This window comes from Anas platyrhynchos, chromosome 3 (genome assembly GCF_047663525.1).
Source record: "Anas platyrhynchos isolate ZD024472 breed Pekin duck chromosome 3, IASCAAS_PekinDuck_T2T, whole genome shotgun sequence".
In the NCBI taxonomy this organism is placed as follows: domain Eukaryota; kingdom Metazoa; phylum Chordata; class Aves; order Anseriformes; family Anatidae; genus Anas; species Anas platyrhynchos.
Genome location: NC_092589.1, coordinates 20,195,754 through 20,213,784, shown reverse-complemented (window position 1 = coordinate 20,213,784; position 18,031 = coordinate 20,195,754). Strand labels below are relative to the sequence as shown.

The following is an 18,031-nucleotide window of genomic DNA, read 5'->3' as shown; positions in this document are numbered from 1 at the left end:
ACAGGCGTTACCCTGTGGCGGCCGTTCCCCCCCTGTGGCGGCCGTTCCCCGCCCCGTCCCGCGGCGTGCCTTTGTGTTTGTACACACGGCGGCCGGGCGGGCAGGGAGGCAGCGCGGGGGCGGGGCCGGGGGGCGGGGCGGCGCCTTCCCTCCATTGTGCGCCATTGGCCGGAGGGCGGGGCGGGGGCGGGGCTTAGCGGAGCCCTCCCCTGGCCAGGCGGCCATCTTCCAATTGTGCTCGCGGCCGCCGCCGCCGCCAGCAGCAGCCGCCGCAGCTCCGGCTCCGCCCCGCGCCCGCCCCCTCCCCGCCCTCCTCCTCCTCCTCCTCCTCCTCCTCCTCCTCCCGCTCCCTCCCGCACGGCAGCCGCGCTCGCCCAGCGGACGGGGTAAGTCTCGCGCCGCGCCCGCCGCCCCCCCGCGCCCCTCGCCCTTCTCCCCCTCACCCCCCCTCCACCCCCCCCGTCCCCCCCTCACAAACTTTTGGGGGCTCGGCGGGCGGCGGCAGCCCCCGTCCCCCGCCTCTCCCCGCTCGGCCGGAGCGGCTCCCTTCCTCCGGCACCCCCCGGCCCCGCTCCTCGGGCCCTTTGCCCCCCGCTGGCCCCCTCGGCCCCGCTCCGGACGCCCCCCCCCGGCCCCCCGGTTGCCCCCCGGGGCCGGTTTCCCCCCTCTGGGGGCCGCTCCGAGGCGGCTCCGGGCAGCCCCGGGTAACTCCGCCGCCTGCCTGCCTTCCCCTGCTCCCCACAGTTGTTGCTCAGCTTCACCATCTTGTCTCTTTTCTCTGGTCACCGACCATATTTTTTTTTTTTTTTTTGCCTATTGCATAAAAAACAATAAAAACGGAAAGGAGCGGGCCGAAGGAACGGCCCGAACCCAACGCGATTTTTTCGCTTAAACTTTTCCGCTGCCCCCCCCCCCCCTCCTTCACGGGCACCCTCGCGCTTTGCAGCTCCTCGCAATTTTTTTTCGCCTTTTTTTTTTTTTTTTTTTTTCGCGTTTTATTTTCTGCCTCCTTCTTCGCCGGGGAGGACTGGGGCTGCGCTTCGCGATTGTTTCCATCTTGTTCTGGGGCCGGCAGCCGACTTTGCCTCTGCGAGGCGCTTGGGAGCGAGGCGCTTTACGGGGCGGAGGGGGGGGCAGCGCTGCCACGGAGCGGGGGCCAGCAGGCTCCGGGGCAGCCCCCCAAAACTTTGCCGCTCTCCCGCACCTCCCCCCGGCCCCTTCCCTCCCCTCACGGCCCCCTCCGGGCTGTGGCTGCCCGCCCGCTGCCGGCCGGCGGAGCGCAAGGGGGGTGGGGGGGGGGGCACAATTTGGGTCTGGCTGCTCGGGGCTGCCCCACGGCTCTGCCCCCTCCTCCGCCACCCGGGGGGGGGATTTGACCCGGGGGGGCTGCCCGCCGCTCGCAAGCCCTTTGGGGCGGCGTTTTCGGCACTTCCCCGGCCGGCAGCGGAACCGCAGCCGCCTCTCAGCGCCCTGCAGCTGGAGGGGCCGCAGCCCGGCTGGGCGCAGCGGGCGGTGTTATGGGGGGGCGGTTGGGGGGCGGTTTAACGCCCCCCCCCCTTGCCTTCCTCACGGGGCCAGCGGTCGTTACGCGGCTCGGGGGGGGGGTTTTGTCGCCGCAGGTGTAAGGCAGCGACGTCGGCAGGAGCATGGCCCGCACCAAGCAGACCGCCCGCAAGTCCACCGGCGGCAAGGCGCCCCGCAAGCAGCTGGCCACCAAGGCGGCGCGCAAGAGCGCGCCCTCTACCGGCGGGGTGAAGAAGCCGCACCGCTACAGGTAACGCAGCGCCCCGCACCGGCGGCACCGCACCACCCCCCCCCCCCTTTTAATTAGGATTTTTAATAATTAGCGTGCCTTTTCGGCGCTTTCAGCCGCTTAACCGGGCGCGCGCCGCGCGCTGCCGCCGCCGTGGGGGCGGTGCTGGCTGCGTGGCGTTTGTTTTGGAGGCGTGCGGGGGTTTTGCAGGGGTGGTGCCGCCGCCAAGTTTATTGTCGCGGGGGGGATCTGCCGCTGTGTGGCCCCCCCCTCCCCGCGCTGTCCCCCCCTCGCCGTGGCGGTGCAGCGGGCACGGCCGGCCACGGGGGGGCGCGAAACGCCCGCGGGTGCGCGGCGGCTCGGCCCCGAAATAGCCGCTCTTAGGGAAAAAAAAGGGAATAGTTTGTTAGGAGGAGAGGCGGATCTTTGCAACCGCGCTCCGACAGCGAAGCTCTCCACTCGGGGAAGCCCTTCCTCAGCCCGGAGCAGTGAGAGTCGTGCAGCAGTTTGGAGACAGTCCCGGGATAGGTGTGCGTGTTACCTGGGGAAAGGCACCAAGTTTGTTGGAGGAGGAGCAGGTTGGGAATAGTGAGCGTAACCGAAAGTTTATTGTGGGAGGCGTGAGGATGAATTGACAGGCTGGGAGGCAGGTTATAAGGCTCAAGTTAGAAAGTCCCAAATTTCTGCAGAAATAATTGTGTTACCAACTTTCTGGGTAAGCTCTGTGCGTAAGTATATTGTCCATCAGAATTTGTAGCTCTAATACCAGGAAATGGATTGGATACTTTTACTGATAATACTATACAAAATATAAATTACTGTTACTTCTGAGAATGTTGCCAGTGGTTTATGTCAGCAGGGAGGAAGAGCCAGATGACCCTTAGTATTGTATTGCTTGTCAGGCTAATTGCGAGGAGGGTACCTCCGGAATTGTTGAACAAGGTAACTCACAGCAGCCTGCACCAAGATCACTAACGCACATCAGTGTGAGGTAGCTGACATGCATTACACAGCTTTTTGGTTGCTGTCAGGACATCTTACAGCCTGGACTTGTCCTGCAGGGATCCCTACTGGCGCTACTGGAAGTTCATACAGGTTAGTGGTAAGAAATAGGGACCCACTGAAAGAGAAACTGTTTTCCTATTGTAGATGCTGGGATGCTTCTACACAGTACATGTGTGTGCTTAGTTTAGGTTAGATTACGAACCCATATATTAAGGTGATGTAGAATTATGTTTTGAATACTAATTCTTCTTTTTATTATTTTTATTATTATTATTTAATTTTAAAAGGCCAGGTACCGTGGCTCTCCGTGAAATCAGACGCTATCAGAAGTCTACTGAACTTTTGATCCGCAAACTTCCCTTCCAGCGTCTGGTGCGTGAAATTGCTCAGGACTTCAAAACAGATCTGCGCTTCCAGAGCGCTGCTATCGGTGCTTTGCAGGTAAGTGCTGCTGGGAGAAGCACCCTGCCTGGGTGGCAATTTGTATGGGTTCTCGAGGAAGTTGCTAAAGCATGCATCCATCTGCTTTCCAAAAGAAGCAGTTATTGTAAGGACACAACTATTGCTATTGTAAATGCTGTAAGAAAGTGACTCTTGCACCCTAAAAGCCAGAGATTTCAGGTAGGGGAGGGCTCTTCCCCTTGCCCCATTGGCCAGAATGTTTCTATGGCTAGCCCTAGCTGCTCTGGATGGGTGGGCAGAGCTGCTATCAGAGGGGCTTTGACGTGAGGGATGCACCCTCACAAGCATCCGTTGCTCACAGTTGACGTGGTGATGCCCTACAGTTACCATAGCTAAAATAGCACAGTGGCAGGTCAGCAGCTTGTTACAACAGCTACAAATGTGATTTTGTAACCAGCTACCCCAACTCTTCTCCAGGTGACAGAAGAGTTAATTTAATAAGACACGTAAGATAAATCTATTTCTTCTGTCCTCAAGCATTGTTAGAGTTTTTACCTTTGGAAGAGAGGAAAGTGTCACTGTGCAGAACTTTCTAGACTATCCAAATGGAGGTCTTCATTTGAAAAATAAAGAAAAACAGCTTGATGAGCCACACCTAAGTGTGATTGAGGAAATAAGTGGTTTTGTGTCAAGTACTTGATAATAAACACATTTTCTTATATGTTAGTTAAATAACTGACTTGAAATAGATTGAGGGTGAAGTATTGATTGCTCCTTCTGAGCAAAAATCTTGGCAGTGTAACTTAGAATCTAGTGTAACCTACTTAGAACTTGATATCCTTGTTAAAGTAGTTGTATGCTTTTGCTTCCTCTGGTCTGACAACTGATGGGCTCCAGCTGTGTAGTTGTACTTCCTAAATACGGTGCCCAAAAGTTTAATCTGGTGGCAGAGATTTAGTTAGCATCTAAGGTGCCCTCCAAGGCTATGGAGGGGATTCATGAAACATCATGGAATTAAATGCTGCATTTCTTTCTCATGAGAGAAATATACACCTGATTTGAAAGATTGTTCCAAAACTTATCTGTAACTATAGAATATATTATATCCAAACACAGCTGTATTTTTCTGATTCATGGCTTCCACTTTGGCTAAAATGTGTGCCATGATGTCCTGTAAACTTGCGCACATGCTGTGCTTCAAAAGGTGACTGCATTTGTATGGTTGCTGCTTTTGCTTTTAGTTGGTGTTCTGATGTCATTGCTGAGAGTGAATGTTAGTTCTTAAATTGTGAGGTTTATCTGTGTTTTGGTTTTTGATTTTAAATCAGGAACTGCATGTTAAGATTTAGTCAGTAATAGATTCAAATTCAGAACGCTAGCTGGAATGTTCCTGGGTTTGTGTTAAGCAGTTGTTAGAGAAGCTGTTTGTGTAATATTTGTACTTGCATATTTTCAAGGAAAAAAAAAGCAAACTTTTAACTCTTCTAGTACCATGTTGTTCATGCTAGTATTTAGTGAGGTGTCTTAACTTTTCATGTAGTGAATTAGCAAAGCTGTGATAGGATAACTTACGGCATATTAAATGAATTAATACTACAGTTAGCATCTGCTGTAGTAAATATTTTTTTTCTTCAAATTAAAAGTTCTGTGTAACCTAATAAGTTGATTTAGTGGCTCACACAAGCTGTTCTTTTGTACGTATTCTAGAAGTGTGGACCTCAGCCTTCCTTTGGAAGTGAGCCCAATTGCTTCTGTCTTTTTATCCGAAGTGCATGCTGTATCCTGTTCTGCATCTGATAGTGGCACACTTCTTAGGAGGCTGCTAGGTGTTAGAATGCTGAATCAACCCCAAAATGGGTAAACTATGTGCTAGGCTTAATACCAGCCAAATCAACGTGAGCTAGAACGCAGTCCAGCTGGGCACCTGTCTTAACCCCAGATCCTGTTTGCAGTGGTTTAGTAACGGGGACAGCACAGTGATCAGGGCTGTAGTTTTCCTAGCAACAGGACTTGTCCTTTGCCCTTCCAAGGTGCTGGCTGTGTGATTCTCACAGATGTGAGAGCCTTCTGTGTAGCTGGGGGCTGTGACATCTGTGCCCCACATCGACTGGTGATGATTAGGGAGGAACAGGGCATAGGATCGTGAAAAGTGTCTATTGGTAATTCTCAGACTGCTGTTCTGCTTTTGGTGATTCAAGAAGTTTGTGAATCAAAGGTGTTGTACCCTTGTACCTAATAATTTCTGGTATGTTTCTGTTGTTAGTTTGTGATTTTTGAATTAAGCAACCTCTTCAGTAGCTGCAGCATCCTACATCAAGGAGCTGTGCGTTGTGAAGGAATATCTGCTCTTTTCCTTAGCACCCAATTTTACTAGATGCTCAGTAGCTCTTACTTTGGAAGAACAGAAAAGTAACTTAAATGGTGTAACACCGCCTTTAAAAAGAGAAGTTCTTAAACAAACTCACCTTTTGATAAGATGATCCCTTATCTGTGAGAGTGCTGTCACAATATTTATTCAGTTGTGTTCCAGAGGATGTCCCTCACTAAATGGTGGTAGTACGCAGCTTTGACATAGAATATTATTCGGTGGTTTGTAAGAAAATGGAGTCTTCTATTTTTTAATGATCTAAAACTTTCTGTGTGTATTAATAAAAATAGAAGCCTAAATGTAATGCCATCTTATGTTGTACTTAGAATTCCTTTTTTCTCCCTTATATTCAGAGAGTGAAAGTGTTCTTAACTCTTTTGTTCTATACTAGGAGGCAAGTGAAGCCTACTTGGTTGGCCTGTTTGAAGATACCAACCTGTGTGCTATCCATGCCAAACGTGTCACAATCATGCCAAAAGATATCCAGCTAGCACGCCGCATACGTGGAGAGCGTGCGTAAACTTCACCACAATGGGTTTGTCATTCTTGAAGCAAAATATTCTTCCTGTTATTGGTAGTAATGAACGTTAGATATTTTTTCCATGGGGTTAAAAGGTACCTAAGTATATGGTTGCAAATGGAAAAATAGGGGACAGAATTGGTATTGGCAAGTTTTTTTCCATTTTCATTTGTGTGTGGATTTTTAATATAAATGAGGGGACATAAAACATCGATGCAGGCAAAAAAAAAAAGTCTCAGTGAACAAGTTTCAACAATTCAGCTTTATAAAAATTATAAATAAACCTGTCAAATTTTTCTGGACAATGCCAGCATTTGGATTTTTTTTAAACAAGTAAATTTCTTATCAATGGCAACTAAATGGTGTTTGTAGCATTTTTATCATACAGTAGATTCCATCCATTCACTATACTTTTCTAACTGAGTTGTCCTACATGCAAGTACGTTTTTAATGTTGTCTGTCTTCTGTGCTGTTCCTGTAAGTTTGCTATTAAAATACATTAAATGATGCCTGGTTTTAGTCTTGATTTTTAAATATCACATTTGGGTTATATTTGAGTAAAAAGTAATCAGCCTATATCTGGATAAATCTTCTTACCCCTTTCCTTTTTCTCTTCCATCTGTGGCCTAAAAACCTATGCTAGATTTAGGAAAGAAACATGGTTGATACTACCTTGGCTGAAGTACTGTATATGTAAGGTTGTATGTTTTGTTTTGTTTTGTTTTTTTAAGAGGTTAAAATCTGTCTACTCCACATGAAAGCAAGTTTGGTATGTGTATATTGCTGCGTAGAGTCTGGAGCTCAACTGAGCTTTATTACTTAGCCTTTTCTTAGCACTGTAGCTTTGTTGCTGTTTAGACTCTTCTCTTATTTGAATTAATACTGAATTTGGAACCTTTTCTCTTTTTGTGCCTCACTAGACAGTGCAGTCAGTATAAGTGGTGGTTTTTTCTTTGCTTTTTTTTTTTTTAATTATTATTAAACCTTTGCACTCCATTATCTGGTTTCTTGATTTGTAGGTATTCACTTTCTTGGTTGACTACCTCCTTTCTTTTTCAGTAACACCCTCTAGGATGTTGAAGAGCTTAGCCCACATAACTGGTTGTGGTTTGTACACTCCAATCAAAAAGACACTTTAGTAATGTTTTTGTTAAAGTACTTTATAGAAGCAGTACTTAGACATGAATGTACACTTAAAACCTACTATTTTTTGATGAAAGCTCCTGCAAAGAAGTTTACTGCTGAGACTGTCAAAATGTGGTTTACATTTTTCACTTGAAACTGGGTTAAAGATTCTGATGGGCCAATCTGAAAATGAGTTATGTGGTGTATTTCTTGATAGTTCTTGCAGATGATGAAATGAGTTACAGAGAAGAAAACACATAGGCAGTGAATGAATGCAAAGATTCCTACAAAGCTTATTTGCTGCTAACTTCTTTGAAGAAGGTCTGAGTGAGTTCTAAACACGAGTGAAGTTGTCTGAATGTTTTTAAAGAGGATTAATAGAGGTGTATATCTGCTTTGGCATCTAGAACAGAGTCAAAGATTACAGAATAAATCACATTATTCATAATTTGCTGTCTGCCAGGGTTGTGCCATGTAGAGTTTGTTTTAATGGAGTAGTTTGTCACAGAGAAAACTAGCGCTAGACAAAATGTGACCGCACACAGTCACATTTGATGCCAAGCAGTTCATAGCTTTGAAGTAAAAATTAAGGAGAATGTGTCCTGGAGCATCCTGAATGGCAAATATAAAAGGTGTATAACTGAGATTTAACTGATTTGAGACATCACTTCTGTTAGGTTGATAACAGCTCTGTTAAACTTGATATAAATGCATTTCAATATACCAAGTCTGCAGATATTAAATACTATTTTGTCCTATATCTCAGAATTGTTTCATGCATCAATCAACAATGCTGCAACCATTCACACAAAGGTAATAAAGCTGTGGATTTTTTTTTTTTGATAATGTGGAATTGTGAAGTATTGACAAAAGAACTTAAGTTTTTCTTTCTTGTACATATATTAGAAAATCAAATCTAGAAATTCTGGTATACAAATGTAATACCGAGTTTCTCCCTTTAAAAGAGAGAGTCGGGATGAGAATGCAATGACAGTGCAGGTAAATTGTTCAGTGCAGAAGAATTCATAAGGGAAGACCAAGAGGATCAGGAATTAGGCAGCTGACAGCATTGAAGCATGCAGTGCTACACCTACAGCTTAGGGGTAAGCTTTGCTTCTCTGAGAGTGTTCTGACAGTTGTGGTCCTAGAGATACTAAGTGTGTTGTCTTGTTCTTATCCCTGTGGAATCTTAGGGAACCACCTTTCTGCTCTTCACTTGCCTTTTCAAATTCGATGAATTTTCATTCTTCAGAGATTTTTTTCCACTGTGCAATGGAACAAATTACTTAATCTCTTTCTTACCACCTGCCCCAAGTGCATATTTTGTCTTTATTGTGCAGCAGCATGAAAATGGGAACAGTTGTCAGCTTTCAAAAAGAATTGCTTTTTCATAATATTTTGCCAGAGGTGTCAAAGGTGTCAGTGTAATTTTGGATGGATCTTCTAGTCAATGCTGTTTAGCTAGGGTTAATGGAGGAAGGAGAGGACAAAAGGTGACTTTCCTTTTTTCTTCCTTTTTGCCTTTTTTTTTTAATGCTGAGAGTTTAGTTGTTTGGGATTATATTTTCCAGCAGATTTTGAAGCTATCTGTCTGTTGGCATAACTTAACCAGAGATGACAGTTCATTTGCCAGGCGTGGGAGTCTCTCAGAAACAGGCTTTGCAATATAGAAAACAAAGCAGAAAGATGGGGTTAATACAAAAGCCGCTGGAGATAGATGGACCTTCTGTGGTTCCTGTTTAATCAATTTCTTTTTGTGGGAATGCTGTTACACAAGGAAAATGTTTATGGAAGGTGGTGGAGGGACAGGAGGACTGCACAGCACTCAAGATCAAGGATTAGGGTATATATACGTGGATCATTAGAGAAGGTACAGTGCAGCATGTTATTTAGATCCAGGTTTTAAGCTGCAGAAGTGATGCTGGTGCTTCCCGTAGTAAGGATAATAGGATCCTGCTCCCTGGGATGAAAAGGAGGTGCTGACAAAATAGACGTGATGCAGTTACGTGCAATAGCGTGTTCTAAAAGTAACAGGAGAGTTGTGTTTTGATTGCATCAATCTTCTTCTTTCACACATTGCCACACATCTACCATGCTGTTTGATGGCAGTGAGCAATAGCTGTTGGTGGCCCTGTTAGTTGCCTGCATATGGAGGTTTGGGTATCAGCTGCAAGGAAGTTCAGCCTGTGCTACAAATTCCTCAGGCATTCATCAGATAGGTACTACAGCTTATCTTTTCACTCCCACTTGCCTGGGCTGCTTCCACTGAAGCTGGCAGGTGGGGAAATGAGTTGCATGGGGAGGTAGCTGACCCACAGGATGTCTGCTACAACATTTTGTTGCTCTTGGGTGCCCTAACTGTTCTTTTGATAAACAAGGGGTCGTCCTCCTGGAACTGTATATGACTACTTATTGGGCAAGATCATTTTTGAGGAAACTACTGACAAATTTTAATGCATTTTACAATGATTTTAAGTTTTGATTTCAGAGTTGCAAGCTTTTCTTTGGCCAGTTTTGCAAGCACTGTTCATAATCTTACAAGAGTCTTAGCATCTACAGTTACCGTGAGTTGAGGAAATTTTAAAAATGTAAATTCCTATTAACTTCTGGCGTATGGGAACAGTGGGAAAAAAGGTGAACGCCATTAAACTTGAATATGGGCTGATGTAACAGTGACAGAAAGAGAAACCCACTTAACTCACACATACTGCATCATCTTTTTACATGCAAGAGCGATGTAATGCTGATGTAAAGCATCTGCATTCTGTGGAAGAAATGGCTTCATTTTTTCTTTCCTGTCTGAAAAAAAAAAAAAGATTGAACTTAGTTCCTAAAAATAGTTTGCTTTTTTCCCCTTACCAGTTCTACTGTTTCCTGGGCAATTCAATTACAGCTGAGACCTTGAATACGAGAAACAAGTTGTGGTCACGGGGAGCAGTTTGGGTGGAGGGATGGAAGTGACGTAGCTTGCTACATGTTAGTGGCAAGTGTTCAAAGGTAGATCACCTGTTTCAGACTTTGTTGCATGCATGTCAACATTTGCATGCCTGGATTACCTTGTGAAGCATTTATACACACAATACATGTATGCGATAAACTGGTTTTTAGGCCCTTGTTTTAGATTTTTATGTTAACAGCTGTATTTACTTGCATTTTTTCAAGAGTAAAACCAAAAGATTTTGTAAAGTTGAACACTGTCTCAACAACACAAAGCAGTCATGCCTACTAGAAACTAAAGTGAATGGACTCGGAAATTTTTATTTTTTTTTAAATCTGAAGAGGCTGTGGTATTTTCTGACCTGGATAATATGTCAAAAACAAACAAGCAAAAAAAAAAACAAAACACAAAACAAAACAAAAAAAATCACAAAAGCAACCAACCAAAAGAAAACACAACACCTAGAAAAAAAATGCATCTATCAACATTAGAATTAAGTGTTCATTTTGGTTGTATAATCTGACCTGCTTAATGTATACTATTGAATTTCATCAGATGGAACCTAATCCAGTTCATGTTGTCTTTTTGAATTTAGAGATGGATCTAGCAGTCTGAGGACTTGCTTTGAAAGTGTGCTCTGAAAGCATCTCTAGTGATTGTCTGGTTTCTGTTTGGTAGAGCCACTATCTGATAGTTAAATAAGGCAACAAATTGCTCTCAACAAGAAAATAAATCCCCAAACTAAGATTCATCCCATCTGTTTTTTTCATTCATACCCCCCATTACCTTGCTCCTGGCCCATGCATGGGGATTTTAATTTATTTAAAAAAAAAAAAAAAAGATATTCAGATCCTGGTAGGAGGCTAGGTACCATCTCCTCTTCATTTGAAGATTATCTATGGAGAGTATTGCATAATTGTGAGGAGATGGGTTGGGGAATGCTCTCCTTTGCAGCATGCCTAGGGCGTAACTTTCTGCCTTTTCCTTAATGGTGATGCTTATTGCCCCTCTGCAGCAGTAACACTGATTATCAAGATGCTAAGGCAAAATCTCATAGAAATGAGGCTGGAGCTGAAGGCAGGTACAGCATGTGCTGTCATTCTTGAGTGGCAAACAAGCCTAGATTACTGCCCATTTCTCTTGATAACGCATTTGTAGGCTTATACTTAGCTTGGGGTTTGAGATGTGCACGTGTATTCTCTGCTGCGTTGTCCCCTGCCAGCAGCATCCCCCTCATCTCCTGCTGGAGGCAGGCAAGTATGAGCTCTAGCACAGCAGGGGTGCTTTATGGTGCTGGAAGCTCCTGTGAAGTCAGAAAGATTTAAGGGGGAAAAAAAAAGGCAGAGAGAGAAGGAAGAAACAAAAAGCCATCCCTACAGATCTGGAAAACGCTGATGTCTTCTGCAAGCATTTGGACCGTGCATTCCTTTCCTCTTACCTTGACATGAATGTATCTTCTCCTCACCGATGGTGAGTATAATGCATGTTGTGATATTCTGGACTGCTCCGAGTGGACAAAGACGACATTGCAGCAGTCAGGTGGGAGATGCTTTGTTCTTCCCTTGTGCTGGGGGAGGCAGCCTGGAGAAATGGTATCTGCAGTCCTGCTCTGAACACGTAACTGCCCAGCAGCTGGGGCTCGGTCAAGCAGCTTGTGGGTGGGAAGGCTCCTAGGCCAGCACATGGACATGGGTGCTGGCCAGGTGGGTGCTGCTGCATGAGGAGCACAGGTTCTGGAGAGGAGCTCCAGGTGGATGCATCCCCAGGACCACCTTCTGCTAAGGAGCTGTGTGTCACTACATCTAAAGGCTCCAGTGGCTTCAGTCTTCCTGCCCGCTAATTTGGGTCTGGGAGAGCTGCTAGGCACAGGTACGCATAGACCTGAGACTTCAGGCTTTGGCTTAGCCACAAAGCAGGTGGAGAACTGTTGGAGGCAGCAGCACAGGCCTCCTGCTGTGAGCTTGCCAATGCACCTCACCAGCGGGCCCACCTCCAGAGGTGTGCAGGTGATGGCTCTTCCAACTGCACCCTGCTGAGGCTGTGAGCACAGCTCCGAGGAGGCACCTGGAGAGATGCTGCTGTGGGTGCACCCCTGGCTTCCAGGAGCTGAGTCCCCGCCTGGGCAGCAGGACTGGGCCAGATCCCCAGAGCTGCAGGTAGCGGTGCCAGCTCTGGGAGCAGTCCCAGAACTGTTGCCCAGAAGCTTTGCCCTGCTGCTGGCTGGGGCTGTGCTAGAGGGGGAGCTCAGCTGCTTCCTAAGGTGTGTAGCAGAAATTGGGATAAAGTTATAAATGGTGTGGGCAGGAAAAAAAAACCTGCAACATGGGTTGTCTGCTTCCTGCAGCCCCCGTTTTCACACCCACAAGTGCAACAATGCAGTAGTAATAGAAATGAACAGTAGTTGGTTTTTTTTTTCTTGATTGAGGAAGGTGGATTGATTTTCCTGTAGTGATTTGGGTGTATTTTTTTTTGGTTTTGCCCCCCCCCATACTCCCTGTCCCCTCCCTCCATCCCCATGACAAAGGACTTCTTCCTGCTGCCATTCTCTGCCAGCTGAAATGCGTTACACTGAGAGGTGCTTGCACTTGTTTTGGAGTTACAGACCTGACTCTTTGATATAACAGCCAGCTAGTGAAGTTAAGAGGTGTTTTCTCTGTAGTGTCAGCTTGAAGCCTACCAGACATAGAATCCCTCTAGAGGAGGACACATCTGTTCAGGAATCTGATCTCATTGCTGCTGTATAGATTCCCCAACTAAATGGACCATTTGCTTTCATGAAAGTAATTGCTTTGAATGCTGTGGGAGAAGAAGCCAAAGCCACAGACAGTATCAAACCTGCTAGTGTTTATTCAATAAATTAATAAAATAAACACTAATAGGAGAGCATTGAAGTTCACAGCAGTGAAGTAATTTATTTTTAAGCCTTTGTGGCTACTGCTAGCATTGAACACCACACAGTCGCTGCTCTCCATAATACAAAAAACCTGGCTGCCCGTGCAGATAGCAGTCATACTGCACCCGCGAGCATACTGGAACCCAGGCACAACAGCTCTGTAGAGCCGTATCTGTTCCCATCCATGCTGGCGAGGAGCTGCTCTGCTTCCACCGCAGCTACGTGAGCAGCAGGAGGTGCTGGGCAATGCGATGCTGATGCCGAAGGAGGGCTGGTAAAGGTAGATTGCCTTAGGTTTACTTGGTAACATTGCCTTGTTTATATATTTTAAAGGAGCAAAAAGTGGATTCTTCATGATGAATAATTTTTACAGAAGCACAGCTGTTAAAGTAACACTGACAAAACTTTCAGTTTTTTTTGCCTTTACTTAGGCCTGTGTGCAGGCACTCCTCAGAATGTGACGTGCAGCAAAACAGAGACCTGTGGCTGCTCTCCCTTGTGCATCCACGTGTGCACTGCTGCTTTTTCCATCCTCTGCTCACCCTCCTCTGAGAGGCTGTGTTTGCAGCTTTGAGGCAGCTGCAGCCCTAATGACCAAGTCCTTTCTCACCTATCTTTCACTAAATGCCAAAATAGCCCGTGTTTGCATTTAGATTCCAGCGTTTGCTTTGCAAACAGCTCAGAGTTGGGGTTCACGTCTCAAGTTCCGATCTGCAAAGATGTGCAACATGAGGTAGGGAACGGGATACAACAAATGCCCAATTTCAGCAGTCTCCTGGCTTGATCAGGCATCGTGCAAAGATCTGGTTCCTCCTAATGCCAGCAAAGATTTTGTTGAGTGGTTTTGTGCTTTACTGCCTAGTGAATGAAGACTGATCCAACTCGGCACCACAACTATCTACACTTCCCTCTGAGGAAAATGCATGCCCATCCCTTTCCCCAAGATGGAGCTTGTTCAGCTTTCTCCCTCTGAGTCCACGTCCCTCCCCATGCAAGTGAGAAGAAGGCAGTGATGTTAGCTGAAACTGTTAGCCCTATCCCAAGGGTATTTTTCAGTCCAAAAAAAAAATAATAAGGTAAAATGTGGTAGGATAAGTGTTTCAGTTCTGGACTTCCAGAAAGGTACAACACAGAGAGAAAATCAAAGCTCTGCTGGTGTGCAAGGAAGGAGCCGAGGCAGGACTGCAGAAGAGGTCCCTTTTGGGCAGCTAGCTGAGAGCAGAGTATTCCTGCCGATGGGAAATCTGCTTTCAGCAGCGATGCCGAGCTCCCTGCTGCTCTAAATGTTAGTGTGGATGTTAATAATGATATCGCTACATTTCTGAACAGCTTCAAGCAGCAGGAAGCGCATCCACCTTATTTAAAAGCAGCTGAATAAATGTATTTTGTTTACTGGAATGTCACAGTGCTCTTCTGGCTATCAGACCCAGCGCTGGCATCACCGGTGTTGGTTCCTGCAGCTCTGCTGGATGAAGAGCCACACGGCGCTGGTGTCAGCAGCCAAAATGGGTTTTTAAGTGAGAAACTCACATCGTTAGCTGCAGATTTTGCAGACTTCATGACAGCAATCACCCAGTGATAGTTGAAGGCTATTACATTAAACATATATGTTTTAACTACAGTTAATTGATTCTCATGGGAAATTAGCATGCAGTGAGCCACTTACCATCTATTTATCATTACTTTTTGCTATGTGAGATCAGCTGCCTGGTGCACTGATAGGTGGCTCTCCTACCTCGATGTCTGCTGGTCTCAGCTGCTCTGTAGGTGCTGTGTGGGACCTGCCTCCCCGTTTCCTGTAGCTGCTTTCATTTTGCTGCCTGGCTGCTGAAGGCAGAGCCATGTGCATGTCCCCGGGCCGTGTATCAAAGCCAGACTTCCCTTGGCCGTGGCTCAGGACTTGCTCTGCCATAAACCACGAGCAGAGCATGCCCCTGCTTGGCTGGTGTGTTGAGCAGATGTTTAGGATCCAGTCTGAAAAAGCTGGAAAGGGAAAGAAGCAAGATGCAATGATTTCCTCTCCTTCCTAACAGATGGTAATGCCCTTGCATTTGCAATGCCAGCCTGCAAATTCAGCATTTGCAGCTGTTCTGGAGGCAGTGGATGCATTGCACAAACGGTGCCTCCCAGGTTACGTGAGCGTGTGTGAGGCTGAGAGGGGTGGAGAGGGCTGAAAGGATGCTTTGGAGCCACCCAAAAAATACTGCAAGAGTCTGCTGGAAATCTGAGGGTTGCTTGGCTCTGTCACATCCAAGCCAGCCACTTTAACCTCTCTGTTCTTTGTATTTATTTCTCACAGAAGCAGCTCAGTCTTCATGATTAGCTTATTACCTGCTGTTGCTGCTGTTCTCCAAGGCTAAACTAGATGGCTGTGGCAGAAATACAGCCCTAAGAACAATTGTGCCTCTTGGTCCTGTTCCGTGTCCTTCCTTTGCCCCTGCACATGGGCATCAGGAGTGGGAAAACATGCAGACATTGTGGGTGACATTGGTGGTAGGGGGATGGTTGGACCAGATGATCTTGGAGGTCTCTTCTGGCCTAAATGATTCTGTGTGATATTATTAATGGGGGAGACTGTGACTTCTACTGGACCTGGCTGTGCACTGCCAAGATGGGTGACCTGCTCTTCTCCATCTGGGAGAGGAGCAGAGCTGGGAGCTGAGCTGATGTTCTCCATTTTTCAGCCCTGTTGCTCTGTCATCCTTCCTCTGTGCCAGGTTAACCACCCCCTGAGCCCACTCGTGAAAGCATTTGTTCAACTGATCCCTCCTGTTCCTATTTAGGCTGCTTTGAGTGCATGGATGATGTCTGCCTACGAACAAGAAGGGAAGACATCAGTCAAAGCTACACCTGGTGGCAAGCAGGAGAACTGAGCAGGTTGTGGTGCTGGCTTCACCCTCACCACCCTGGTGCTACTCATCTGTGAGCGTCCCAGGACAGAACGTGGGAGGGTGATAGTGCACTTTTCAGGCTGCTACAGAATAGATCCATCACTTACCAGACCCAGTTGATCTTCATAAGGAGAAATTGCCTTTCATCCACAGCACAACAGTCGCTGCAACGGGATGCTCGTGGCAAGCATCATCTCGGGGCCGCGTCAGGCAAGAAGTTCACATTTTGCACAAGAACAAACTTCACTGGGCTGATCTTCTTCTCTCAGCAGCTGAGAAAATCAAAGCACACTACTTGGGGCAGCAGCTGAGCCGTGCTGTGCGATGCCTTTTGCAGATGCTTGATGCCTCAGTCAGCAGGGCTGTGCTGGGTGCACGGGGCTGGACCCGCAGCCCAGCTCTGGGGGCAGCACTGCCCTCAGCTTCAGCTCATTCCTGGATCTCCGTGTTGCAGGGAAAGGACAAACGTTTTGCAAGGAAAAAAAGGGAAAATGCCTCTCTGATCGATTACTTTGCTAAAGTAGTTGAAAATTGCTCCTGCCCATTACGCATCTATTCTGGGAGAAGAGGCATGGAGCGATTCAGCGAGGCGGTCAGATAGGCTGTGCTGTGTGCCCCCATTTTTTGCCCTTTTTTTGTTCCTTTAGCAAAAAGACAAAAAGCACGGGGGGTAGAGGGCTCGTCTAGGAGGAGATTTGCCCAGGGCACGGTGTCAGTGAAGAGAGGAAACGGGCTTCTTACACACGGGGGTGGAAAAAAGTAATTTTAGCCTGTGCAGCTACATTTCCAGAAGTGCTGCACACCTGGAGCTGCGTGAGGCTTTCGTGGGAGCTTGTCAGTCCAGCAGCACGGCCAGGGGAAGTGGCCATTTCAGCACCCACCAGCCTGGAAATCTGGCAGCCGGGGCTGGAAAACAGAAGAAGATTTTGGGTAGGGTGGGAGAGAAAGCGAGGGGGGGTTTGCCCAGCAGGCGAAGCTCAGCAGGGCTGTCCAGCACCACGAGACCTGGAGCCCTTCCTGCTTCTGAGTCCCGGCAAAGGAAAACGAGGCTGGAGGCTGTGGTTTCTGGTTGGTATGCTCGAAACAAATCAACAGAAATAATATTTGGCTGACTGAGCGCTGCCGGGAGCGTGCCAAGTCTTTCATGTGGGAGGGCAGCTGTGGCGCTGGGTGTGCTCTGGGTCAGGGATGGCAGCTCCCGACGGGATGGGGTGGGCAGCGACAGGCAGGGGTGGCCCAGAAACTGCAGACATTGGCCTGGGCTTAAACAAAACAAAAAAATAAAATAAAATAAAAATACTACATGGCTTGGTGAGACAGGCCTGGGGAAAGCTCCTCAGTTTAGTTAGGTGCTGTGGCAGGACAGCCGGAGCAGCCGCTGGATGTCTCATCCGTGTGTCCAGGGGGCAGCCCTGACTCCCCTCTGCCCACCCCACGTCGATCCTGTGCCAGCTTCTGGTCATCCACATGGGGACGGATTTTGGCGAGGAGACGGCTTTCCTTTTCACCCATCTGTGTTTGCTCACTTGGCTGACATCCCGTCGGGTGTTGCACTAGCACCCATCATCTCTCCCAGCAGTGATTTTGGGTTGCAGTTTGGGTGTTCCCGATGCATTTTCCTGTCCCTTGGGCTGTGAAATGCCCTGCCAGTCTGTGTAACCTGAATGTAAGCACACGGAGGCTGACAGGGGAAGATGAGAAATGTGGCAGAGATGCGGGGGGGGCAGAATTTGTATCAGAAAGATGCACAGTAGTGCCTATTTTAGGGGTTTTGTGCTTCTGCTCCTCATCATCCCATACAAATACATCTCTTTAAATGGGCATCAGCTAAGAGGAAGCACATACATTCTCCCATGAAAGGCTTCCCATGCTGTAAGCCAATTTTCCCAGCGCTATAAATTGTTCCTATAAAAGATGCTAACTCTCCCTGCCTCTCTTTAATAACCAGGTGTCACAGCGACAACACTGTCACAGTTCACGCCAGGTCTCTAGTTCCCCTTCTGCTTGCCTCCTGGGGGCAGAGCATCCCCACACAGAGGTGGGTGCCTTGCTGGGAACAGCAGGGAGCGCTGGGGATGGGGAGGAGAAGGTGCTTGGAGAGAAACTGGCAAAGGCAGTGGCAATGGGGCTTGAAAT

General features: G+C 47.3%; 1 protein-coding gene across 1 annotated transcript; it reads left to right on the top strand.

Annotated features, from left to right (window-relative positions):
- The first annotated feature begins 224 nt into the window (after positions 1 to 224).
- Positions 225 to 6,556, top strand: H3-3A (H3.3 histone A). The gene is made up of 4 exons (XM_038175860.2): positions 225 to 386; positions 1,620 to 1,774; positions 3,046 to 3,199; positions 5,920 to 6,556. The coding sequence occupies exons 2-4, from the start codon at positions 1,647 to 1,649 to the stop codon at positions 6,046 to 6,048; spliced, it is 411 nt and encodes a 136-aa protein (XP_038031788.1). The 5' UTR covers positions 225 to 386; positions 1,620 to 1,646; the 3' UTR covers positions 6,049 to 6,556.
- The last annotated feature ends 11,475 nt before the right edge of the window (positions 6,557 to 18,031 follow it).

What these genes read in the sequence shown, in the direction of transcription:
- H3-3A (XM_038175860.2), top strand. Translation starts at nt 1,647, where the DNA reads ATGGCCCGCACCAAGCAGACCGCCCGCAAGTCCACCGGCGGCAAGGCG. An exon ending in AAGAAGCCGCACCGCTACAG is followed by an intron (nt 1,775 to 3,045) that starts GTAACGCAGCGC and finishes TAATTTTAAAAG; the next exon opens with GCCAGGTACCGTGGCTCTCC. An exon ending in CTGCTATCGGTGCTTTGCAG is followed by an intron (nt 3,200 to 5,919) that starts GTAAGTGCTGCT and finishes GTTCTATACTAG; the next exon opens with GAGGCAAGTGAAGCCTACTT.